At 33.3% G+C, this 27,976-nt stretch overlaps 2 protein-coding genes across 2 annotated transcripts; both read right to left on the bottom strand.

Annotated features, from left to right (window-relative positions):
• Positions 1 to 15: 15 nt before the first annotated feature.
• LOC120349518 (centrosomal protein of 290 kDa-like) lies at positions 16 to 13,251 on the bottom strand. Its single transcript, XM_039419889.1, has 13 exons — positions 13,212 to 13,251; positions 11,462 to 11,627; positions 10,437 to 10,716; positions 9,129 to 9,403; positions 8,200 to 8,362; positions 7,566 to 7,706; positions 6,409 to 6,546; positions 6,064 to 6,163; positions 5,433 to 5,614; positions 4,514 to 4,679; positions 2,930 to 3,110; positions 1,730 to 1,946; positions 16 to 273 (listed from the first exon to the last, which is right to left on the bottom strand). Exons 1-13 carry the CDS (start codon positions 13,249 to 13,251, stop codon positions 46 to 48), a joined length of 2,277 nt encoding a protein of 758 aa, XP_039275823.1. The 3' UTR covers positions 16 to 45.
• On the bottom strand, positions 13,121 to 27,918 carry LOC111046143 (centrosomal protein of 290 kDa). Its single transcript, XM_039431647.1, has 15 exons — positions 27,463 to 27,918; positions 24,910 to 25,018; positions 24,685 to 24,794; positions 22,933 to 23,136; positions 21,807 to 21,942; positions 20,928 to 21,064; positions 20,116 to 20,238; positions 19,764 to 19,882; positions 19,320 to 19,458; positions 18,400 to 18,590; positions 17,959 to 18,100; positions 17,216 to 17,312; positions 16,429 to 16,551; positions 15,336 to 15,501; positions 13,121 to 13,400 (listed from the first exon to the last, which is right to left on the bottom strand). The coding sequence occupies exons 1-15, from the start codon at positions 27,640 to 27,642 to the stop codon at positions 13,304 to 13,306; spliced, it is 2,073 nt and encodes a 690-aa protein (XP_039287581.1). The 5' UTR covers positions 27,643 to 27,918; the 3' UTR covers positions 13,121 to 13,303.
• Positions 27,919 to 27,976: the final 58 nt, after the last annotated feature.

Below are 27,976 nucleotides of genomic sequence, written 5' to 3'. Positions count from 1 at the left end.
TTTAATACTTTTGTACATATTATGTACGGATAATTTAATAAATACTTAAATTAAATAATTTCGATTTTGAAATGAGGACAATCGTTGGATTGCAGTAATTATGATGGATACCTGAGCTTGTTCCCAAATCATCAACTTTTTCTCCCAAGACGAATCCATCTCTATCAATTCCTGCTGGATTTCTCTGCAAAGCTTCTCTTGTCTCTGTGCCTGTTCTTCAGCGTGTTTCACTCTGTACTGGAGATTCTCTATCTCAATCCTCTGATTGAGCTCCTGGTGGTGTGAAAGGTTCAATTTCGTAACAAGTATATTCTTTCAAGAATAGAATACCTTACTTGCCTGTGTTATTGTTGTGGTCAGAACCCGTATGAAATGAAAATCCTCCAGAAACTCCCAGAAGTATTTCGATTATTTCGTTATAGTTGAAATAGAGAAAGAAGAGAGTAAATAATGAGAGGTTTCAAGTTCAGGTACAGTTAGTTGCACATTAAAATTTAATCTGTGTGATGGTGTATGTGAATTTCCGATTTACAAAAATCACAAGCAAGCAAAGCTGTACTGAAAACTTATCATACATAAATGAAAAAGTAAAAATATCTATGAAAATAAAATTGTTTGCAGTTTACAGTGTAAACATGAAAATTCTGAATTAATATCAACACACCACACAACAACACAAACAATTAAAGTGCTCTATCCAAGTGTTGAACAACATTCACAATCGGTCAAAATAAGTTAATTAATTTTTTTGTAATCAGATTGGATTACAAAATCCATAATATGGATATCTTCGTCAAAAGTATATGAATAATATTGCATTTTGAATTGATGTCATATTAGTCAAAATAATATCAATAATAATCGTATGGATTTTATTGGTGGGAATTCCTGACGGAAATTCCACCTCACCTAATATAAGCCATCAATGGGCCTTACGACTGTCATACTTCAGCTGGGACCGACAGTTTAACGTGATCATCCGAAAACACGTTCAAAACCTTTTGGTGATAAGGGAGTTTGAGCGTGGATCTCTAGGCTGCCGCGCAAGCACACAATTAATTCTTATTAGTTAAAAAGTAACGAACGGTAACAGTAAGAAACGGTATCAAAATTTCATCTCATTCAAACCAAATTGGTTGCTGGAAATTATTAGTGTTTAAATAGAATTCAGTCTTGTCATGAATAGAATAATTAGATTTGATAAGGAAAAGAGTTACAGTTAAATTTAAAAGGAAGGGTTTAAGGGTATTAAATCTGAATACTATACAGTAAACACAATTGAGATCCAGATTGATAAAATCGAAGTGGGTTGACTAACTCAACTTCTATATGGTATTCATTTCTAATACGAAATTGAATAGTTGGCATCCATTCATTAATAATATAATGCTATTTATTTTAATTCATAATTTTATTAATGATTGCCTATTTTTTAAATATTGAAATTGAATGTTATAAGAACATTCAGTGGCTGTGACATTGGTTTCAACATGATCTGAAAATTCTTAAACACCAAAATTACTTCTTATGTTAATTCAATAATGAATAATGGACGCTGTCACAATGTGTAACACAACATTAAAATCAATACCACAATCAATAAAACATGGAGTCAAGGCACGCAGTTTTCATAAACAGTAAACTAACACATAAATTGCAAACGCTCGTGTTGTTTAGCATGATATGCATGTGTAAAACAGGTACAAAGAATTATTGCTTCAATAATTACCTGGATGCGAGAATTTATCTTCATGTCTGGAGAATTCGAATGCATGATAGAGTTTTGCAATTCAAAAGTAGTTTTCTTTTCTGACATAACAACTTCTTTCATGAGAAGAATTTCTTTCTGTAGATGGACAATCACGTTGCCCATAGTATCGACTGTCACCAGTGGTAAACTACCGACGTACCTTTGATGCAGGTCATGGATTATTTCTATTAGAGATCTGCAAATAAATAAAGACGTCATAAGTGTGTACTTTTATCTAGAATAATTCTACATTAATTCTTGAAGGACTGTTAACTAGAATGCTGTGATTTCCAGTGAAATAATTTGGCAAATAATCTAATAATTTACGCTCAGCGCAGACAGTTCCATCCGATATTAGGAAATAGATTGGACATTGGATATCATTAAATGACTGACTTCACTGAGATGACGACTGTACAGTCATGTACTAAGGGCTTAGTCGCAACAGTAGTGATAAACACCAGCAGAAAGCGCCACATATATTTCAAATGTATTTTCCATTTTAACCAAAATAACATTTTTCTTTAACCTGTACATCTTTTGACTGCTACATCTTCTTTGAAGCAAACCGCATGCATTTTGGCCAAATTAAATATGATATATCACTGGCTGTCTTTGGTTTTGTAAAAATACATGGAATATCTGATTGATAGAAGATAGTTTTTTTTTGTATCTAGAGACAAAATGGACCTTTTTCTCCCATAATTCACATAACATTCCTCCTTTACCCACATTTAAAGCAATATAATATTATTCAAGTTTTACTCCATCATGAGCCTCTGCCTCAAAATGCTTGCCTAAACATAACTTGTAACCTTTTATCGATCTTGAATGGCTGACGCTCAGATGTTAGACGCATAAGCTCATATGTTATCTTAATGAGGTAACTTTAGTCCCTAGGAAGTGAAGAAGTAAGCAAACTACTTTGTAAGATAATTGTACTCTAGTAAATAACTCCCTAGGAAGGAAAATTAGTAGTTTAGTATCCTGCTCCAGAGAGTAAACACCACTCTAGAAGGTAGTTGAAAGAAGAACTACTTTGTAAGTTAACTTCTTTGCAGTAGATAACTCCTACATACAATAACTAATCTATTTGAAAAAGTAGTATTCTAGTATTCTATTACAGATGGTAAATAACGAATTTCAATAGTACGTGGAGAAAAACTATTTGTTGTGTACCTGTATTTGTCGATATGATTATTAGCTTCTTTATTTAGTTGTTCGTCCAAATTTTTATTCCGAACTTCCAACTCTCTGATGTAACCTTCAAGACTGTTAATTCTGTTGAGAAGTTTGTTCAATTCTTCCTTTACCATCATCTCATGCATCTGTGCAGAAGTCACTTCTCGTGTTAATCGACCTGGAAAAAATTCAAGAGAATAATATTAAGAATTGAGTTTCAATAATTGGATAACTCTATGTACAACTATTCTATGAACATGACCAATTAAATTGATATTGGAAGGACACAATACTTATTTTAGAGTATATCCATATTTCTTGCATTGATTGCAGTTCCAATATTTGATAATAATGCATGATTATATGACATGAGAGATGCTTCTATAACATGTGGGTTGTGATTTATGGGATCTTATGTGATTTATGGGATTATTTCTGCAAATTCTAACTATTGGTAGTATATTACAACAGTTGTGAGGCTTTGGTAACACATTGACGGCTTGAATTATATATTGAGACTAGGCGTGTGACCTTTCGTTAAGGAACACGCTAACAACATTAATATTTCATATTGATATTACAAGTAATGTTATGTAAAAATAAATAAAATGCTTCTTGCAAAACTACATAATTTTTTTAGTATAGTGAGAAGGCCCCTGTTTTATAAAAACTTAGAAGTCCTGTAATACAGGAACAGTTGATTTTATCGGCTATATTGAGCATGTAATTGGAATGGTGATTCTCCTGTGTTACGTGACATAAGTTTTATGAATCAGGGCCCTGATCTCACGAATATGTGGCAGCTGCTTCACGAAAGTAATTGGTATCGTAGGCCAAATTTTGCTCTCAACTGTCAACTGAAGATTTGAAACAGATGATAATGATTAAATGATCCGCCACCAATGTTCTTATTAACCAACGCCCAGCATTAAAGTACAGTGTTGATTGAAAGCCCAGTACTAATGAACTGTGCTTATCCCAACAAACGCAATGTTTTATTAACAAACTAGTACTGTAGGTAACCCGTGCTCCGCTCCGCAAAGTCTAATTAAGAACTTGAACTTGACAAACTAAAATCTTGAAGATTTTGAAATAGGCCTATAACCATCCTCGGTAAATTGAGAATCAATATGCAAAAAATTGAATCAGTTGAGTAGTTCAGATGGTGCTGAGTAGTTCAGTGATGATGCGTCAAACATAATTCTCCAATCTCGTACGTGTATAAGCCGGTTCTTTCCTTTATTATATTATAGATTATCGATCAACAGTTTGAAGAAATGTGGGACTATGTTGATTTCATGTGAAATCGAACTCAAGTAATACAATTCTAGATGTAACTTAATCAAGAATTCAGAAATGAATTTTAAATGTGATATAGAGTATTGCAGAATACATCAATAAGACATTTTTTTAAAGTTTTGTTTTGTTGGCGTTCTAGATTGAGTGAATGAAAATTATGTTTTGTTGGTGTTTTACTTTTAGAATCATAAACAATAAGGATTTTCCAAAACACTGTGACATGTAAATACAGCCTATTTAAGAGTGTGAATATCGCCTAAATCTAAACCTATTGATACTCACCTATCGTAGCTTTATCGTCACTTTTTGCGGTGAGATCTAAAATTTCCCTTTGCAAAGCGTCGTGTCGGAAATCAGAGATTCTCCTGAGGCCTTCGTAAGTGGAAAGCTGCTCTCTGGCTAGCTCAGCTTCCTGGGCAAGTTTTGAACGTTCCACTTTGAACTCGCTCTGTGAAATATTGAAATTATTCAAGTTATATAAGAAATTTTTCAAAAATATCGTATGTGAACTGTTATGAAAGACTTATTCAATCATTCAATTCAATTTCTTTCTACGTCACACGATTGAAAAATAAAGATTAGCTGGTTAGTTACAAATATCCTCTTTGTGTGACATCCGATTCATAGCAAAACCATTGAAATTCCATTAATGGAATGCATTATTATAAGATCTAAAAAATTGAAAATATGACTTAGGACCGAATCGATAAACTTGTATCGCTATATTAAGAAAGTGAGCTTTACTATAAGACAATTTTCAGCTGAGGAGTCCGTCTTGACAAAGTCGTCTTGAAAAATAATTTTGTATCCATTGACTTATCATCAAGCATGCTTATAGTAGTAGTGCTCTAAGACTTCCATAAGAATAGTTCAAGTGGCACTTGACCATACTCAAGAGTGCTCAATGAGGATAGTTTAAGAATCGGTTGACCATTTTTAAGACTAGAATTGATAATCTCATGGGTAGCAGCCATTATAAGACCAAGTAAATCTCTTGCTATAGAAACATCAATTTCAAAATAAAACAAGCTCGAAATATAAAACTGCCATAATATTCTAGAGTGATGTTCCAAATATCCTTCACTACGAAAAACCTCAATTTCTATAAGACAAAAGTTCATTTCGAGCTCATAGAAGTTTACTTTACTAGATAAATACTTCCAAAAAGCAATATTTGCGAATACGACCCTTAGTTACTCACCAGTTGTTTTTCCAAGGTCAGAGATTTCTGTTTGAGTTCAGCGAGCTCATTGGTAGAAGGACAGTGAACAAGTTGATTTCTCAATTCGGCTTCCGTCAACTGAGCAGCAAGATTCTGTTCCGACAACACTCTAAGATCATGCTCTATCTGCTTCAGTCTTGACTCAGTTTCAGTCACTTGTTCTAGAATTTTAAAAACATATCATTTTCAGACCATTAATTTACTAGGATTTCACTCGATAGGGGAAAACTAGGGTCTACTAATCTTAGCAAAATATTGCCTGAACTTCGCATAAGAATTTTTAAATTCTGGACAGATTTAAATTTGGACTCATTCCTGAGTGCGTTACATACTCCCAACAGATGCGTTTCATGTACTTTAAGTAGACAACTTCAACATAAGGAACTCAATAACAATAAGTTATTCGACGCTATTCGAATAATAAAATCGAATTCAGTAGTGAGTATTCACACGATTTGTATAGTAAAGTATTGTTTCGGAAAACATCACACTAAAGCTACATATAACATGCTATAACAATACAAATTGTTCTTATAAAAATTATCTAATAATATATTATTAAATTGAAAAACCCCATCTATTATGTATGATTATATAGAATTACTTTTACCTGTCATCAGATTGTTCATTTTCTCAATGTGTTCAACCTTCAATCTGTTCACATCTTCTTTTATATTGAGCTCAGCCAGTGCTTTCACCAAGTCCTCCGTCTGAAATAAATTTTGCAACATGAGGCTCTCAATATTTGTTACCCAAAAATTTATTATGAGTTTAGTGGGGCAAAATAATGTCTTCATCACCACAGATAGTGATTGCAAATAAGTAGGCATTGCCAAGTTATAATGATATGAGAATTGAATTGATTCATTTAAAATTAATCATTATAAAGTGTTAATAAGAGATCATAAGTGTTAAAATAAACAAATTAATGTGTAATAGTGCGGTAGAAACTTACTTCCTGCTGAGTTTTATACTGAGAAGCAATATCCTTTTGCTTTTGAATAAGCAGCTCATTCTCCATTTCTTTAGAACGCGTTTGCCAATACACCACTTCCTCTTGAAGTCTTTTCTCGAAATTTTTTCCAGTTGTGTCCTAAAACAGAGTCGATGTCACAGAGAAATCAAGCTTCAACTCCAATATCAAGGAATATGAATCTACCTCAATTTTAATTATGTCTTACTCCATGATCATCTATATTTACAATTTTGTGTTCTAGAGATGAGTTAATTCAATTATAGTAACAAAAATAAAATAAATAAATGCATTTATTGAACAATTGCATGCGTAATAAACATTAGATAGTAATTATTAACAATATTAAACAATATAAATATCAACAATAATAAATATTCATTACATTAAATAAACAGGTGCAGACAAAATGTCGGCTTATTCCCCATGGCATACCGCCGTCTGGGGGAGATATATTAACAACTGTTACTGTAATATAACAGTATTTATGAGTAGAAATGATTTCATGTAGGCCTGACAGTAGTAAGAACTGTTGCATTATACTCTGTATAAATAACTTTTTACTTGGGATGGACATGCACAGCAGAGAAGGCATAGAGCGGCAGGGATACAACGGCGGCATTGTTTCTGTTCTGAACCGGCCAGCGTTATCTAATTTCTAGTGAGTATTCAAGCGCTCATGTTAAACTTACGATTTTTCCTCTCTGCAAGCACTGACTCGACTGATTCTAATAGACAAATTTGACTGATTCTAATCGATAAATTGGCAACATCTTTTGGACTCAAAATAGTGTGTGAATTAAGTTATCGTTTACATAACCTTTAGACTGTGTATTCCAAATCAAGGTTTAAAGCAGTTTTGGGCGAATGCCTGTTGTTTTTACCTGCATTGTATCTATTGTCTATGAATAAACTGCGCTTCCTTCCACCTATGACTCCATTCATCACTGTAATTGGCTAATCTGCCTCCGTACCTCTGCACCGCATATTTCTTCAAGTCAGAAGAAATTTTGTACGGAGTATAGCAACAACTACTTTTTGGAAGCAATCATTAACAAATTTGGAGAGTGAAAATAATATTCTCGTTGATTGTCGATTAAATTTTAATTGTATTCGAGACTGAATTAATGTATACTTACCAAATTAGTCAATTTGTTGAGGAGGCCTCGATGTTTACCAGAAAGCATATTCAATTCATTTTTGACAGTTTCCATTTCGGATGATAGAACAGAATCGTTCAACAAAGCACGACATCGCTGCAATTCAGTTTGTAATATTTCCTGCAGAGAAGTTTATTATTATAGCGACATTTAGAGGGTTATTCATTATTCATTATTTTGTTATTCATTATTGAAGCGAATATATGAATAAGAGTAACATAACCTCAGTTGAATAGTTGATTCATAGTATAAGGTATTTATAGTATTACTAGTAGTAGCGATATTTCGCTCACTAATCTCCTTTGAAACACTCTGCTACTCTATTGAAACAGTTAAGCTGGCTTCTCACATATCAGTATCATTAATGTGTCCGGTACAGTGAGAACATTATTTCCTTTAGTTCTAATCAGACTTATACACACTCGCTCAGCCGTGCTCAGTGGGAATAGTTCAATAATCAGAGCTCATGGTAATTATATTTGCACTGAGGCGTTCATGTTCACTGATAATCCAGCTTCAATCTTTGAAAATGATCTTAAAACTTTCAAATCAATATGATATGAATGGATTTATTATAGCATATATGTTTTCACATCGTATAATAGTTACTGACCTTTTCACATTTTAACTGTCCTGTAACCTCACGATTTTTGAACTCTGATTCATTGAAGCGTTCCTGTAGACTAGTGTATTCAACTTTCATTCTGCTGTCAATGTCTTGTATTGACTCAAGTTTTCTTCTCAACGTTTCATTTTCAGCAGTCAGATCACCCAATCTTAGAGATTTTAACAGAAAGTTATTTATTTAAAAAACGCAATTTACAAAGTGAAAACCTTATTTATTCAAACACGGTATCAAAGAAACAACATATAAGAACAATATAAGAGAGATAATGAATGCACTTAGACCCAGTTGTACAAAAGCCGGTTAAATTTTAATCGTGGTTTATTTCACGAGAACCAATCAGAGAAGGCTTTTTTGAAAATTGAAAAGACAGCTTCTCTGATTGGTTCTTGTGAAATTAATCACGATTAAAATTTAACCGGCTTTTGTAAATTTTAATCGTGGTTTATTTCACGAGAACCAATCAGAGAAGGCTTTTTTGAAAATTGAAAAGACAGCTTCTCTGATTGGTTCTTGTGAAATTAATCACGATTAAAGCTTAACCGGCTTTTGTGCAACCGTCACTTAGCTTAATGACTTATACGGAAATTGTCTGCATGGGCAAATGGCTCTGTGCAAACCAGAGTAGTTTATTCAGATAACAAGTTTTGAATAAATAGAGGTTTAATAGAGGCATAAAATATAATTAGAGCAACTAAGATATTATAAAGAAATGAAACAAAATTCAAATTTTACCAATGGAGATAATACTAGAATTGAGCGCAACAATAGAATTCAGACAAAATCAACTAATTAACAATATTTGACCCCTCTTGGTTTTGGTGGCCCAGCATGAATGAACTAGTTACAACAATTCAGAGTTCAACAAAACATTTACATGAAAATATTCAATGGATATATTTGAAATAAGCTCTCACCGCATAGCATTTTCAGCAATTTTCCTCTGCATTTCATCAGGGCCTTTTTCGATAGCCTCCCACTGATCTTTGAATTCAGACAATTGTTTACTCAGCGACGAAACTTTTGTTGAATGAATCTCCAAATCCTTTTCAAGGCCAGCTCTGACTTTTTGCCAACTCTCTCTGTCCGAGTCATAGCGCTCGTTTGTCTCGTTCATGATCTCTTCCATTCCAGTCACTTTTTCCATCAGTTTCAATACTTCTTGATCCCCATCAGCTAACTGTCCTTCAGCCTGCAATAGATCAGATTGGATTGGAGGAATTGAGCCGTAATCAAATCACTTGATGTATACTGTCGTAAACAGCTATTGTAAGTTTCATAGAATAATTATTTAGATTTTGGCTTTTCCACTTGACCATTTCCATTCCAGCTTGGAATGAAAATACTTGAAGTAATTTTAACTTTACGTTCCAACTAGCATTTCAACTCAACTTGACCATAATGCTGTTTTATAGGAATTGAAGACAAATGTTCCAATAATAATTAAATGAATTGAGAATAACTTCTGAGGAAAAAGTAGATCACAGTTGAAAAAATCAAGAACTATACACAATTTTTTCAACAAGTTTGTTTTGCAATTTTGATTGTGTATAAATCATTTGAGACAATTTTTCTTGAGTCAAGTTTAAAATAATAGAGATAAAGTAAGTACTGACACTATTAAGTGGAGGTCTAGCCTATATTTTAATATTGTTGTATTATGTGGAATAATACTTGAAGAAATTGTCTGTTGAATATAAAGCCTTAATTGAAGATATTACTTTAAAGAATTGAGTATAATTACGGTAACCGGTAAGGGTTTTGTTGAGAAATCCAACAGGTGTTGAGATCCAAAGGGTTAAGAAATCCAATTATGAATCACCGTATAATTCATGTTCCCCATGTTTGAAGAACATTGTGCACTAAATCATTGTCAATTACAGAGAGCTTAACAATTCAAATATTTTCTTTTCACTTCACGATCACGATTTTTTATTTTTCAATATTATTGATAATTGACTTCTTTCCAATGAACTCATAACTGTATAACTTTATGAAGTACAATCAAATTATATAGAACTGGCAATTTCTAATTAATTTTAATAAATTCGTAAAATTCCGTATCTATCATTCAAGATTTGGATTATTATAATAATGTTTTTTCATCATTGAAGGCTATAGATATTCCGATTCCAACCATTCAAATTCAATATCATCGAAAATAGTGTAGACTAATATAAATATTAAATATAAATAAATATTGGTAAATCATATTGATGACTTGCCTTCTTTGAGAGTGCTCGATGACTTTTTAGTTTATCAATGAATTCTATTGCCCCTTTAGGAAGGCTTGTTGATTTTGGAGAAGAAACTTGATTACTGTCGGAATTGTCGGATTCGGGAAGACGGGAAGAAGCCATGATCTCCTGGTCGCCACCTTCTTCATTTTTCGCTTGCCTTCCATCATCTTCAATTCTGAACTTGGCATTCATCAACTCCTTTTCCATGAGCTCGATGCGAGTGACAGCTCTCTGCAGTTCGGCCAATTTTTCAGTCTCATTTTCTCTGTGCAAATTGTAAAAATAAATTAGCACTAAACAACAATGAATTTTTAAATGCTTACATTACTGACTTCGATGGTATGAATCGGGAGATTCACTTCAAACTGTCAGAATTGGTTGTATGGGAAGTCATAATGTTATTTTTGAGAATTGCTGAGAATCTGAATTTCGTTTTGAGTAGAAAATATGGTCGTATGATAATTTCCAGTCACTGTGGTAATTTAGTTTTATTAGCAAAGACTCGGTAGTAGAAAAGCCTGTTAAATTTTAATGGTGATTAAATGCCACGAGAACCAATCAGAGAAACCTTCTTTTCAAAACAGCCTTCTCTGATTGATTCTTGTGGAATTTAATAATTATAAAAATTACTTACAACATTCATGTTTTTCAAGTGAAATTGGCATATGACCTTGATAGTAGTTCAAGTCTTGAGCTTTTGAAAGTTTATAATGATTAAAATTTAACAGGCTTGCAACCGGATCAAAGAGGTCTAAATCAAGCTATCTACAATAAACTGTATTCTAGAAACATTGGTCTAAATTGGATATCTAGGTTCCAATTAAAAATTAGAAAGTAGAATTTAATACATGACTTTGAGTAGGCCTATATGGTGTATTGATATGTAGTGCGTTGTTCATTATGTATGACTATTGTGTGTTTGTTATTTTTACTAACTATGACGAATAAATTAATTGAATCAAGTCAATCTTTCATTCGACTTATTTCAAATATTTGAACAAGTAGCTCACCTTGAAATGTGCAGTTGTTCTCGAAGAGCAGCATTGATGCCATAGAGTGTATTGAGCTGAGCCTGCAGCCGCATGGCGGGGTGATACCAGCCACTCACATGTCGCGAGTCCAGAGCTTCCAGCAACCTCTCAAGGCCTTCCGACTCAATGTGAATCAAACTGGAAGCTAGAAAAAATATCAAACAACATATCAAATATAAATCTCAGTACCCTTCTAAATTATTTTGTCACAACATGTTTCGGACATTAATGCCATAATGGCATAATGCCATTAATGCCGAAACATATTGTAAAAAAAATAATTTAAAAGGCTACTGAGGTTTATATTTTTATTTATATTAATTTCAATTTCAATCTATTCCAGACAACTTATATAACATAAGTATTTTAAGTCTAGTATGAGCTGGTTGATGATGATGATGATGGTGTTAGAGATGTATAGTCAGTTACAGTGCATCACTTATATCACTAATGAAATAACACAATAAACAAAGACTATGCTAATAGCTTTACCAAACTAAACAGTACAACAAATTATTTTACAACACTAAATTAACCAACTTATAATAATAATTAGTAATTCTAATAATTTTATCTAATCAAACAGTAAGTCAGATTTACTATTAAAAGTAGCCCTAAAGAAAAAATACAACATATAAAATGTATTGATATAGATTTTGATAGAGGTTTAAATTAGATTGGATTTGAGTTCTTCATTTATGTATGTTACAATATTTACTGGCTTTTCCACTTAACCATTTCCATTCCAGCTTGAAATGAAAAGACTTGAAGTAATTTTAACTTTACGTTCCAACTAGCATTTCAACTCAACTTGACCATAATGCTGTTTTATAGGAATTGAAAACAAATGTTCCAATAATAATTAAATAGATTGAGAGTAACTTCTGATGAACAAGTCGATCACAGTTGAAAAAAAAATCAAGAACTATAAACAATTTTTTCAACAAGAAGTTTGTTTTGCAATTTAGATTGTGTATGAATAATTTGAGAACATTTTTCTTGAGTACAATTTGAAAAATATAGATTAAAAAATTTTTTTTTAATAAAGTACTGACACTATTAAGTGAAGGTCTAGCCTATATTGTACTATTGTTGTATCATGTGGAATAATACTTGAAGAAATTGTCTGTTGAATATAAAGCCTTAATTGAAGATATTACGTTAAATAATTGAGTATAATTACGGTTACCGCTAAGGATTTTGTTGAGAAATCCAACGGGTGTAGAGATCCAACGGTTGAGAAATCCAATTATGCCTCACCGTATAATTCATGTTCAACATTGTGCACTAGATCATTGTCAATTACAGCGAGCTAAGCAATTGAAATATTTTCTTTTCACTTCACGATAACGATTTCTTATTTTTCAATATTATTCATAATTGACTTCTTTCCAATGAACTCATAACTGCATAACTTTATGAAGTACAATCAAATTATATAGAACTGGCTATTTCTAATTGATTTTTAATAAATTCGTAAAATTCCGTATCATTCTAGATTTGGATTATTATAATAATGTTTTTTCATCATTGAAGGCTATAGATATTCCGATTCCAACCATTCAAATTCAATATCATCGAAAATAGTGTAGACTAATATAAATAAATATTGGTAAATCATATTGATGACTTGCCTTCTTTGAGAGTGCTCGATGACTTTTTAGTTTATCAATGAATTCTATTGCCCCTTTAGGAAGGCTTGTTGATTTTGGAGAAGAAACTTGATTACTGTCGGAATTGACGGACTCGGGAAGACGGGAAGAAGCCATGATCTCCTGGTCGCCGCCACCTTCTTCATTTTTCGCTTGCCTTCCATCATCTTCAATTTTTGAACTTGGCGTTCATCAACTCCTTTTCCATGAGTTCGATGCGAGTGACAGCTCTCTGCAGTTCGGCCAATTTTTCAGTCTCATTTTCTCTGTGCAAATTGTAAAAATAAATGAGCACTGAACAACAATGAATTTTAAACTGCTCGCTTTGCTGACTTCAATGGTACGTACACCTGTAAAAAATTCTAAATAGTGTGTTTGTTTTTTCGGCCTCAAAATTTTAAAGTTTTTCAAAGTTTGAAATTTTCATAAATTTTCAATATAATTCATTTTATTCAAAACTATTTTTGTGTGTTTTGAATATTGTAAATTAGAGTGTGTTATTGGAAAATGTTGAAGTGACACATAACCTGGCTACATTTGGACTGTTGTATAAATTAGAATCGGAACCGTTTTGGGCGCAAGCCTGAAGTATTCTTCTGAAAGTTGTGTGATTCTGAATGATTAGATAAAAATAAATAAATTGAAATAAGATTCATTTGAAACTGTCAGATTTTGGTTGCATGGGAAGTAATAATGTTATTTTCAAGGATTACTGACAGTCTAAAGTGGATCTCACCACAGACATGAATGAACTCTAACGAATTTTAGTCGGCATTTTCTTATTCCAATACAAGATATGGATGTTCTAAGGCTCGTATTTCATTGAGACACCAGGCTGTGTCGCCAGTTGGACACCAGTGAAAACAAGGAAGCAATCTGGAACACCAGCGAGACTGGTGTCTCTAGTGTAGTGGACGCAATAAGAAATCATGCTTTGCGACTCTCTCTGACACTTGGTGACCCACTGGTAATCCAGCCTGGTGTCCTGATGTAATACGGGCCTAAGAGTAAGTAGGTAAGTGAAAGTAAATACTTTCTTATGTCTATGTTCCTTGATCTTGTAAAGGACACAGGACACTTATTGGTTTGCCCAACTAACATACTTGGGACACACAATAAGCTTCGGTTGACGTGTGAGGTTCTTTGAACCTTTGGATCCTTGAATCCGTCCCTTCAAATCATAACTTATGTCTATGTTTGAGAATAATGGAATAATGGAGTGTTAAACTTGAAAGATACGACCTCAATAGACTTTTTTATCAAAATTTAAACATTTTTCTTCTGAGATGTTCTGATAGAACAGTTTTGTTCACTGATAGAATATGAATTTGATCCAACATACATTAGGAAACAAACCAATAAGAAACGTTGAGACTCTCAAAATAAAGATCAGACTAGTTCCTTACAGTATGAAGACGGAATTTTGATTAATTTTAGAACTGTAGATTATGATGTAATGTGGAGGTGGTAATTTGGGTTTGAGTAGAAAATATGGTCGTATGATAATTTCCAGTCACTGTGGGAATTTAGTTTTAGATAAAAACTACAAGACTTAACCTATTTCGGACTATGTGTAACCTTATCTAAATTTGAGAGAGGAAAAGCACAAGGTTACCTTATTTTTTCTCATCCTATCATTTTTGATGATGTACTTGTTGTATGAATCAATAAAGAATATAGATGCAAAGGCTCGGTTGTAGAAAAGCTTGTTGAATTTTATGGTGATTAAATGCCACGAGAACCAATCAGAGAAACCTTCTTTTCAAAACAGCCTTCTCTGATTGATTCTTGTGGAATTTAATAATTATAAAAATTATTAACAACATTTATGTTTTTCAAGTCAAATTGGCATATGACCTTGATAGTAGTTCAAGTCTTGAGCTTTTGAAAGTTTATAATGATTAAAATTTAACAGGCTTTTGTGCAACCGGATCAAAGAGGTCTAAATCAAGGTATCTAGAATACATTGTATTCTAGAAACATTGGTCTAAATTGGATATCTAGGTTCCAATTAAAAATTAGAAAGTAGAATTTAATGCATGACTTTGAGTAGGCCTATATGGTGTATTGATATGTAGTGCGTTGTTCATTATGTATGACTATTGTGTGTTTGTTATTTTTACTAACTATGACGAATAAATTAATTGAATCAAGTCAATCTTTCATTCGACTTATTTCAAATATTTGAACAAGTAGCTCACCTTGAAATGTGCAGTTGTTCTCGAAGAGCAGCATTGATGCCATAGAGTGTATTGAGCTGAGCCTGCAGCCGCATGGCAGGGTGATACCAGCCACTCACATGTCGCGAGTCCAAAGCTTCCAGCAACCTCTCAAGGCCTTCCGACTCAATGTGAATCAAACTGGAAGCTAGAAAAAATATCAAACAACATATCAAATATAAATCTCAGTACCCTTCTAAATTATTTTGTCACAACATGTTTCGGACATTAATGCCATAATGGCATAATGCCATTAATGCCGAAACATATTGTAAAAAAAATAATTTAAAAGGCTACTGAGGTTTATATTTTTATTTATATTAATTTCAATTTATTCCATACAACTTATTCAACATAAGTATTTTAAGTCTAGTATGAGCTGGTTGCTAGATAATGATGATGGTGTTAGAGATGTATAGTCAGTTACAGTGCATCACTTATATCACTAATGAAATAACACAATAAACAAAGACTATGCTAATAGCTTTACCAAACTAAACAGTACAACAAATTATTTTACAACACTATTAAATTAACCAACTTATAATAATAATTAGTAATTCTAATAATTTTATCTAATCAAACAGTAAGTCAGATTTACTATTAAAAGTAGCCCTAAAGAAAAAATACAACATATAAAATGTATTGATATAGATTTTGATAGAGGTTTAAATTAGATTGGATTTGAGTTCTTCATTTATGTATGTTACAATATTTACTGGCTTATACACTAATTCACATTAAATGACACTATTGCTAATTACGAGGTTGATAGAGCAATACAGGATTACGGTCGGATAAATAGAGGAGATAAGACTAGTAGAGAAATTAATGAATAAATGAGGAGTAGGTGGACTAACAAACACTTAAAAATGAACCAACAAACCAAAACAAACACTAGAAAACGAACCCTTGAAAATTATTAATTAATACTACATTTCTTAAACAGATAAAATAGCATAGAATAGTTCTATTTGAATTGGTCTTCGATGGCAAACATGATGGCGGCAATTCCAATGTGTAATCTCAGGAAAACAACAAAAAATATAATTACTGAAGTTGAATAATGAATTACCGTCATGACTACGAATACTATCCAAAATCTCATGCATTCCTTTCCTAAGTGCTTCATTCTCGTCAATCATCTCTTTCAATCTAGCTTGGGCTTCTTCTTTTTCGTTATCAGCGTCAATTTTTTCTGAAATATACAGAATTCGACAATATTATTCATTTTTACAGTACAATAATATAGACAGCCTGACAGATGAAGTCAATAACTGCTTGATAATAGAGAGAGTAGCAACTGGATAATTCACCAGGTTATGAAGGTGCAGAAATTTAGAATTACCTAACACAAAAATAGAAATTATAATTGCAATGGGTCTTGCAAGACCTGGCAATACATTGTCATTTGTGATAAAGAATCAATCAATCAATAAAGTAGGCTTACTGAACTATCATAAAACTCTGTAATAAAGTTGATATCAATATTTTAACTGTCTACATCCTATTGATAGTGGTGGAAAGGCAATAAATATTTTGAATCGATGGTGTTCAATTTGCTTAGGTGTTAAAAAATTATATTAAATTTCATGTTTTATTGTAAATCTATCTCGAAAAGCTTGTTACAGAAATGTTTTTGTGAATTCATTGTGATGGCAACATTGAAAATATCAGAAATCAGATTACTATTTACAAAAACATTGACATGGTTATAAGAATAAGAAATCCATGAACATAGAATAAGAATAAGGAAATCCATCATTCCTCTATGGCATGGGTATTATCAAGAAACCAGGTGGGTATTGAATTACTAACATAATTCCATTCTTTATTATTGTTTAAAATGGGAAGAGATTTACCTGGTATTGATGGAAGGACCAACTCAATTTTGGTCTGCAATCCAAGGTCCTTCAACTTATCTTGAAGAGAAGTTATTGTTTTGTTGAGTTCTCTATTCTGAAAACAAGTAATGAGAAGCTCACAAATGTTTAAAATGTGAACTTATTCATGTAGATTATATACACCATCAAGTTCGGATTCTAGATTATGATGACTAAAACTATAGTTTCAGTTATTCTATGAAAAATTCAACAAAGTATTAACGGAAAAATTCATTCAACAATATAAATAAATGGTATGAAGAGCAATTGTCTACTGAAATAAATTACGAGCAATCTACATGACACGGTGAAGTTTCAACATAAAGAAATGTTGATCAGGGATATATTTATCCAAGAATATGATTTACATCAACACAAAAAAACAGTACGTAGAAAAATCCAAAGAAAGCACCCATTGTGATAATTCGAAGTTTTATTTCCTAATAATAAATTTCGTAATTTCACATATTACTAGATCATAAATTCTACACCTTCATTAGAACGCCCGCAATGGGCTACTTTGGATTTATTAAACTGATAAATACAAGGATTAAACAATCTGTATTTATTCTAGAATAATACCAAAGAGTATTAACAGAATCGCCAAATGTATTTTCTAAATGCGTACAAGGAATTATTATTTCCTGACATGAATGGTGTGAATTGGATATTTTATTAAATTTTTACGACAGAGAGTGATTTCATTATAATTTTGAACTAACCTCAAGTTTTAGTTGGATTTGAGAATCATTAGCGTTCTCAACTTGGCGAGATAGTTCCTCGATCTTGTTCTGATCTCGTTGGCGTCTGGCAATCACTCCTTCAATTCTCACCACTGATTCCACGTCTAGTCCAAGTTTATCCCTTTCAAAATTGAAGGAAATTGAAAACAATAAGATTGACATAAAATGAGAAAGTTGATAATTTTTGAATTAATAAATCCACTTGTTTACTTTTGAATCAAAACTGGAAATTAATTAATTTAGCTCCTTATAGAATATAGAACCTCACATCAACCATTTGCTAAGAAAAGTGAAACTATAAAATTAAGGATAATTTCTCAAATTCAATTTCATCACATGGACCATAGCTATAGGAGTTGTAATTGTATTAATAAACGAATAAATGGGAATCCCTTGAAGCAATAATTAGTAAATGAATACCTTAGAGCTAGATTTTCTTCTTCAAGTTGATTAGCTTCCTCCTGGAGTTGATTGCCAGCTTGGACCAATTGTTCGATGTGCCTGTCTCGGACTGCTTTCTGCTGCCTCAGTTCTCGCACCTGTTCCATGGCTTCGTTCAGTCCAAATTCACCACTCTCATATTCTCTTAACTGGATTATCAAATTGCTCACCTGTGAAATTCATTGTACTAGTAATGTTTCATTCATATAGAGTTCTAGAATTGCTCATTCATAATTATGAATGATTTCAAATTAATAATTTATTTACTTTCAATAGAGTTATGGGTAAACTTGAATTTTAAAAACACTTATGGAGTGAAAATGCACTTACATTGGTAGTGACGATCGTTTCGACCTGTTGCACGGTCATCATCAGACTGTAGGAATTTACTCTATTGTCAAGGTTATGTGAGGTAAGGGAAGGTGGAGGAATAGGTGGTGGTGGGGGTTGGTGGATGCGTTAGTAACCTTGACAATAGAGTTGATTCTTACAGTCTGATGATGACCAACAACAGGTCGAAACGATCGTCACTACCAATGTTAAGTGCATTTTTACTCCATAAGTGTTTTTAAAATTCAAGTTTAATTTTAATAGTGAAAAAGTATGGATATGCAGAGAGGTATGGTGTTGTGGCATCTGAAATATACAGAATGGTTACAATGAGGACCATCGACATAAATCAACTTAATTGCAAATATTTAAGATAATGGCCCGGCTGCAAAAACGGCTGAGTGGCTACAGAATTAATAGGCGTTTTGTTACAGTTATATGTTGTAAGTTCCAAGTTCTAACAATTAATGTCTTGCAAAAGAAATCCATAGCTCTCAAATACAATAAAGTCAAATGGACATTTTCGAGAATCCGTTCCAACTTGATACTACTTATCTCCTCTCACTCACCTCTTCAGCTTTGGCCTGCGCTTCCTTCTCAGCGTCCTCTACACTCTGCTCCATTATCGACAATCGCGACTTAAGATCAGATACTTGCTTTTGCAGTTCTCTCACAACTTCGGGCTCTTTGCTTCCGTTTCTCAAATTCCTTCGAAGAAATAGAAATTAATTGAATACCACTTCAATGTTTAAGATATCCTTGAAATATGATGGAAATTAAAAATTTTAAATAGGCAATGTTGTCAGATTTTGAACTGACACTGAAGATGAGCTCATTTTTCAACCACAAACCAGGAATGAGTATTTAAGATTTGGAATATGAAACAAAATTTAGTTGTGATTTTTAATTGATCTGACTTTGTTAAATTCCATGACTTATTCGTTTATTCAAATTGGCTGATTGCAAACAATATTGATATGTGCTTCAAATTTTTTGGAAATAAAAATACTCACTTTTCTTTCAACTTTTCTTTATACTCTTCCAAAACATTAGCGCTTTTATTGAGATCGTCCGTAGCTTGTACAAGCTTTTTCTGAAGGTCTTCAACTTGATCTTCTCTTTTCTCGATGGCCTAGAATTAAAATTCAATTATTAAAGAAAGCTGAGATCACTTTTAATTAATGCTGAAAGATCTGCTGGTACCTACAGTATTAATTAATGATTTCATGAGGATTAATAAACCTGATAATAGTTTCATATTAAATGTTGAGAAGAAAGAATTTGTAATAGGTAAATGAACGATAAAAAAATAATGGAATTCTATAAAAAAATTAATTTGAAGAATTCAAAAGATTGATGTTATACCTGAGTGAGTGCAGCAATTTGCTTGGCATGTGAGTCGAGTTGCAGAACAGGTGTTTGAGAGGAGGATAGAGCTAGCTGTTGTTTCAACTCTCTCAGTTCTGCATCTTTTTTCTCCAAAAGATCCTGTAAAGTAGAATGATGATATACCAATATCTTATACAGTCATCTCATTCCAACTTAAAAAACTTGAAAAACATTCTTATGCGAGCCTTTTCTTGATAAATTTTAATTGAGGTGGCTTTGGATGGATGGAAAAGGGGAAGTCGAGTCAACAACACAAGTTAAAGCACTCCTCATGCACAATGGATAGGACTCTTCTAATGGTATCAATAGTGATTTGTAATGTGATTTACTTTTCTAATGTGATTTTAAAAAATTTAGCATATGTGGTAATTATCTATAATCTATAATATAATGAAGAAAATAATTGGCTTATACACAAGCAGGATAGGAAAATCATGTTTGGCGCATCATCACGTCTGATTTACTGGACTAATTAACTTGAAATTTTGCATATAGATTCTTAATTTACCGAGGATAGTTATAGGTTTTTTTTAAACTCTTCAATATTCCAGTAGGTCAAGTTTCAAGTTTGTCAAGCTTTTAATTTACGATTTAAGATTACCTGCTAATATATTTTATCGATGTAGTATCTGTAGCCATAATATTCAGAAGTACGCCAACTAATAAAAAGCTTCACCACCATATTGCAATTGAAAGTAATATATTTTATGATGTGTTTCATAGATTGATTTCAACTTCCAATTATGAATGATCAATGTCCAAGATCTTTGGTGAGGAAACGAGCTCACCTGCCATTGCAGTAAACGAGAATCAAGTGCAAGTCCTAGCTGGTCCAACTGATCGTCTGTGTTGTGCTTATCAGCGACAAGTTCGCTGACTTGTCTCCTCAGAGCAACATTTTGTTCTTCCAGCTCATCTATCTGTACTGGAGAAGAGAAAACGATATTGCAATCATCAAGAAACAAAATACACATTTTTAGATACTACATTTAGTAAAAAAAGTAAATTCGTATGGATTTTTGTTGGTGGGTTCCTTAGTGGATGGTCCCACCTAGCCAGGATATAATTTTAGCCATCAATTGGCCTCATGATTGTTATATATCAGCCTGGACCGACAATACAACGTGCCCATCTGATAACACGGGAGTGAACTGCCTAAAACCCCTTTTCATAGCTTGGTTTGAACCAGGTATTTCGAGGCTGCTAAGCAAGCACTATATCCTCTAGAGACTAGACCATGGATCACTCCAATTGTATACAATATTGCACAATCCATATTGGATAATGGAGCAATAGTATATTCAACGGATCAACTAGTTTATTGATTCTATTGTACAATTTTGCACAATACTAAATATTAACTGAGAAAGATTCAAATTAGAGACAATGCCTGTATTATGACTAACACTACTATACATATTATGAATTACACTATTATAATTATTAAAACTTTTTAATTCACAGAAACAAGAGAGGCATTTACATCTGAGTTTTTCAAATTACTGTGAAAATAGCGAGTGCATTCAAAGTAATAATTATTCCTGAAATTCGAAACTAACTACAATTATTGGAGTGCACTGATTACAGCCCCATTGTTATTTTTTAATATCAGTATCATCGGAATAATGGTTCTCATGGATGATACTTGAAGGCATTTTTTGACTTACATTGTTGTTCTTTTACAGTATGATGGAGACTGGTAGAGTCGCCAGCGAGCTTTGTCATCTGATGTGTTGCATCTTCCAGTTCGTCTTTCACTGACGATAGTTTTTCTTTCAGAATAGTGTTTTCTCTCTCAATTGTCTGCAATCGAAGAAGGAAGAAGTGAAAAGGAAACAGAAAGAAGAATTATTGGTTGAGTTGGTTAGTAGTTATTGGAAACAATGTATTTTTCAGAGCCATTGCTGCATGAACTTGCTAGTAAAAAAGGATGTTACACACTGATGTTGATTCCTAAAGCAAGTACTTTGATCACCCATTTTTACATCAACTCATCTGCAAGTTCTTATTAAAGAAGAAAACTTTATTCTCAGAAAGTATATTATTCGTTACTAGTATATACCCGTGATTTGTAACAGAATTTGTCAACATTAAAAGTAGATTTTTGTTCATTAAATTATTTTAAAACAAAATGCCTTTGATTATTCTATCATTCTTAATCCTTCAATATGATTTGATTTGGGTTTCGTTGTTCTATTCTTATGTACATTAAATAACTTAAATGATAAGATGCGAGTTTTGCAGTATTGTCAATAATTCATAATGTCGAATATTGCATGATAGTTGAGCGACTTTCAACACTATTAATTCTGAAAAATCTAGAAAGAAAATTAAAATTTTAGTTTTGGTGTGCATCAATTCAATATTAGAGAAAGCTTACTAATTATTTTTTTATTATTCTCATTTTCTTACTTCTAATTACAAACAAACAACCAAATACTACGGTCTTCTTAATTATTAATCTATAATTATCCCTGATTTTTTGGGTAAGAAAAAAATAATTTTATAGATATGTTGTATTGAAATTATTATATTTTCATTCAAAAATGAATAAACAAACTACATAAAACCCAGCGTTCAATATTCTGATAAACATTAACAATTCAAAACTAATTTGAAATTATACTACTGGCAAAAAATAATTTTATAGATATGTTGTATTGAATTTATATTTTCATTTGAAAATGAATACACAAACTACATAAAACCCAACGTCAACATTCTGGTAAACATTAACAATTCAAAATTATACAACTGGCACATATTCATAAACAGTGTAACATCAAAATATACCTCAATGTCTGAGAGCAACTGAGTGATATGCTTGTTTTTCTGTCGGACAGCCTCGGTTAACTCTTGAACCTTTTCAGAGGCCATATCCGGCGAAGAAGAGCGCATTCTTCCTTCCTGCAGCTCTCTGGTTTCTCTCTGAAGAGCGGCCAGTTCCCTTTGAACCTCATTCTTCTCCTGTTCCAAAACTGTGATTTGCTCAGTGAGCTGAAATCAACAATACAGACTCATTTTTATTACCAAATATGATAAAGTTTACTTGCACATTTTAAAATCAATTAAAGGTATATAAATTGACATGAATTATTTACAATAGAAGAAGCAATGGCTTATTTGCAATAGTAAACTCACTTATCTCCACATACTATCTAATGACGTATTTACCCAAGTACTACTTTTATCTTCCTAGAAAGTAAGGTTGAGTTGAGTACCATATTCACAACCTAGGAGCTAGATGCATGAATTACTTCTCATATTATTTATTCTAGCAAATCTAATCATCAGCACACATTTCACTAAGCGTTAACCTTACTATGAAACAAATGTTTATAACGATAAATCATTTTAATGATCGATGGTGTTAATTAGCCTACATTATTTTCAATCTTAAATATAATATTTACTCTGTACAATCTTATTATCATAGAAGAATGAGATGATTCAAGATCAACTCATAGTAAGTATATTTTACAGAATGTGAGACAGTTTCAAAAGATTACAAAATTGAATAGGCCTACAATACAACGGAAAACAACACCACGACAAAATACAAAAATGTGGTGTTGCGCACTCACACAACTTTCCTTGCCGTTATGAAAATTTATCATCTGACGCTAGTGCTCCCACGCATCTCAAGTCTACTATTCAAAGATCCAAGCCAGCTGGTGACAGGACAATAAGGCTGGAGACACACGAAGTTTGCTATCTCTTCATAGTGAATGATTTAATAGAATCAACAGTTGCCAACAGTTTGTAATTGAAATAATAACATTTTCTCAAATTTCGTGTTTATTTTCAATTTTAGGTGAAAATGTTACTGAACATTAATTGAAAAGATTTTCATGCTCAATCTTCATGCTCGATTTTCATGCTTGGAATTTTTTGTTTAAATTGTATCTAAAGCCTGATAATTGGGAATCTATAATCAAATTTTGCATAGATGGGACGGAGCTCCTGAAATTTTTACAGATATGGGACTTGTGGCAGTCGATAGAGCTCATCAATGACTTTTTTAGGTATGAATTTGATCAAAACCGTTGGAGCCGTTTTCGAGAAAACCACGAAAAACCCTGTTTTTGACAACATTTTTGCCATTTCAGCCGCCATCTTGAATTGCATTTGATCGAAATTGTTCGTGTCGGATCCTTATATTGTAAGGACCTTAAGTTCCAAATTTCAAGTTATTCCGTTAATTGGGAGATGAGATATCGTGTACACAGACGCACATACACTCATACACACACACACACACACACACACACACACACACACACACACACACCACACACACACACACACACACACATACAGACCAATACCCAAAAACCACTTTTTTGGACTCAGGGGACCTTGAAACGTATAGAAATTTGGAAATTGGGGTACCTTAATTTTTTCGGAAAGCAATACTTTCCTTACCTATGGTAATAGGGCAAGGAAAGTAAAAGTAGAAATAAAAAAAAAACAACATAATTTTCAACAATTAACGATGCAAGGATAGCATTTAATAAGAAACTGTGGAAAGTAGACAATACTCACCTTTTCAACCTGCCGTTTTTCATTGAGAAAATCTCGTTCTTTTTCTTGCAGCTCAGCATATAACTCCTCATTTTTTATTTGAGCTCGGGCCAGTTCTTCGCTATTGGTATCTGAAGAGAAGACAAAACTCATTACAAGAGATTCATAATGAGCATAAGATCTTATTAAAAGTTAAAGAACCAGAAACATGAGACCATTGATAGGCATGATAGTATTTATACAAACCATAATTTTTATGAGAGACGTCTGCGTGGTCCGAAATATTTCTCTTTCCCCCTGTATCATCGCTCTGAACTGCAGCTAAAGTGTCAAGTTCATTCACTAGATACTCTACCTGCAAAAACAATTCATTAATTCACCATTGTAGAGAATATTACCAAACCTCCAATTAAGTTTCAGTGAATTATTTAATACAGTATGGAACTTATACAATACCCTTGGTCTATATGGTCATTAATTTATTTATATACCTTATTTTGCCCAATAGATCTTCTACCGTAATTTCAAATTACAGTATTCACTATTTTGGTAAGGGCTACTCTTTTTTATGTAAAAATTAGAAATCGAAGAACCCTTTTTTTTAACTTTATTTTATAACTGAAGCAGTAACTTCACTTCAAGTGAAAATGGTATTTATAAGTCGAAACATGTAGTGAGTAATAAAATAATGTTTTTAAAAAGGGTACCTTGAGTTTCTACAAAATATTGAATAGGCCTACTCGATTAATTTCATCTTTCTATATTATCTATATATTAAGCAGACATATGTTTTATTATTTCTGCTAAATTAATGGTGCCATAAACAGTTGTTACGAGTCTGGAAGGTTCCCTGGCTGAAATCCTCCAAGTAGCCAGGACCGTGCCCATCCACAAAACAGGAGATATTGATAACCCTGCAAAATAAAGTTCAATCTCTACAGTTCCAGTATTCTCAAAAGTTATAGAAACGGAGATGAAGCAACAACTGGAGTTCTTCGAAGGCAATAATCTGCTGACCCCATCTCAACATGGATGTAACACCACTAATGCTTTGCTGGCATTGACCTCCAAATACAAAGTGCTTTTGAGGCTGGGGATTCTCTTGCCCTTGCGATGTGTGACCTCAGTATGGCTTTTGAATGTGTGCCCAATGAACTCCTGATCATCTAACTTCAGATGTGTACATGGCCTGTGTGGCATAGTCCTTAAAACGGTGGAGTCCTTACTGAGGGATGAAGGGCAGGTGGTTCAGCTTGGTGGTGCTACTTCCAGACTGCGAATTGTGAACTATGAAGTTGCGCGAGGATCTGTTTTAGGCCCACTGTTATTTATTCTGCTCATGAACAACTTCACAAGCAGCAAGGGTTCTGTACTCTTTGCGGACGACACCACATTGATCGCCAGGGCTTCATCTGTGGAACAGGTGAGACCAGGTGTTTCAGTCTGGTTGAGGAGGCAAAGCTGTTGTTTGAGACAAACAAGTTGAAGCTGAATGAGGAAAAGGAATCCATCCTTGTCTGTTCAGTGAAGAGGCATGCAGCTGCAGGTAAACCGGTCAAACAGCTTGTCTTCTGGCTTGCTGAAAGACTGTCCTGGAACCATCACATTTATAAGGAGTGCCTTAAGATGTCAAGAGCCATTAACCTGAGGCAGGTTAGACGGCTGAGACAGACAGGTCGACCAGAACTGCCTCACAAGTGCTCGGAAGTAAAAAGTACTTAAGAAGCATTCCACTAAAGAAGCCTAATTTGATGCATAGAGAGCTCCTTTGGGGACATGTTACTATCGTTCAGGATAGAATGGTTATGGATAGAAAGTTTCTTCTTCTTCTTCTGGCATTACAGCTCGATGTGAGCTTTAGCCTCATGTGAGAGCTCTAGCCTCTCGCACTAGAGCTCTCCACACGTCACGGTCACATGCCTTTTGTCTCCATGCCACAACTCCCATTCTCCGGAGATCATCCTCCACTTCATCACTCCATCGATTGCGTGGCCTCCCTTGTCGTCTTCTACCCTCCATCCGGGCCTTATAAATTGCTTCTGGCATTCGTTGGTCCGCTATTCTCTCTACATGACCAGCCCAGCGCAATCTTTGTGATTTGATGAATCGTACCACATCCTCACCCTTTAGAATTTCATTTATTTCATCATTTGACCGTCTCCTCCAGACTCCATTGCCATTGATGCCTCCATATATGCGCCTAATAATCTTCCTTTCAAAAACTCTCAGTTTGGTGAAATTCCAGGTTTCTGAACAGTATTGTTGATCTTACCAGTGTCTTGTAAATATTGAGCTTGGTTGCTCTAGATAGTGATTGAGAGGTAATTAATTTAATATTCACAAAGTAGGCACGATTTCCAGCAATCAATCTCTGTCTTATCTCGTCACTCACTTTATTGGCACTATTCACGTCAAAACCCAGGTATGAAAAATGTATGGTTTTAAAGGACCATTTTCCAGCTTTGAAGTCATTTACTCTTCGAGCAGCATTTCTTGTTATTATCATATGATAGAAAGTTTACTTTTCAAAAATCTTGTCATTCTCACAGTGACATACATTGTTGTATGTCAAGAAGAACCAAGAGCAGCTGCTAGACTGGAGACGATGCCTCGATGCAGACTGACGGGGATCCAAAGCAGCTTTCCAACTCGGGCCATCTTGGGTTACAGTACATTAATAAGTAGGCCTACAAATAATAATATTCCAATAGCGTGATCGATGACCCGGCCAAAAGTAAAGATTTACCAAAAATAAAGCTAAAGTGTAGATAAGTATAATGTAAATTACAACAGACTTACTTGTTCGCCTTTATATTTTAAAATCTCTTGAGATATTCGCAGTAATTGAATGACATTATCATGAGATAAATTGATATCTACATCTGTCCATGCAAGTTTTTCAAAAAACTCCTCTTTATCCTGTTCAGAAAGATCTTGTGGTGAAGCGGAAAGAATCTTATCCCATTCAGACAGTACCATATTTTATACAGAAAATTAATTATCAACCTTCTGAACAAAGCTATAAGTAATTTGTTAGATTGAATAAAAAAGAAGGCATTTCAACACAAAACCAAAGCCTTAAGAATTAACTGGAAAGGCTCCTTCAAGTTATGTAATGATTTACAGAGCCGTTAACAATAGTATTTTTGTAGCCAAAATTTTAGTGAGTAGCTTTTATGAAGTTGAGATAGTTTGATTAACAATAATCTTACTTGAAAACTTTCAAAACAAACACAAGGTTCCTCATTACATATTACAATAGCACAATAACCTGCAAAGTTATTCTATCTCTGTCACTGGCATTAACTCATAA

This window comes from Nilaparvata lugens, chromosome 1, assembly GCF_014356525.2.
Source record: "Nilaparvata lugens isolate BPH chromosome 1, ASM1435652v1, whole genome shotgun sequence".
Taxonomy (NCBI): Eukaryota; Metazoa; Arthropoda; class Insecta; order Hemiptera; family Delphacidae; genus Nilaparvata; species Nilaparvata lugens.
The sequence above is the reverse complement of the archived record's forward strand: the minus strand, read 5'-3'. Positions and strand labels throughout refer to the sequence as shown.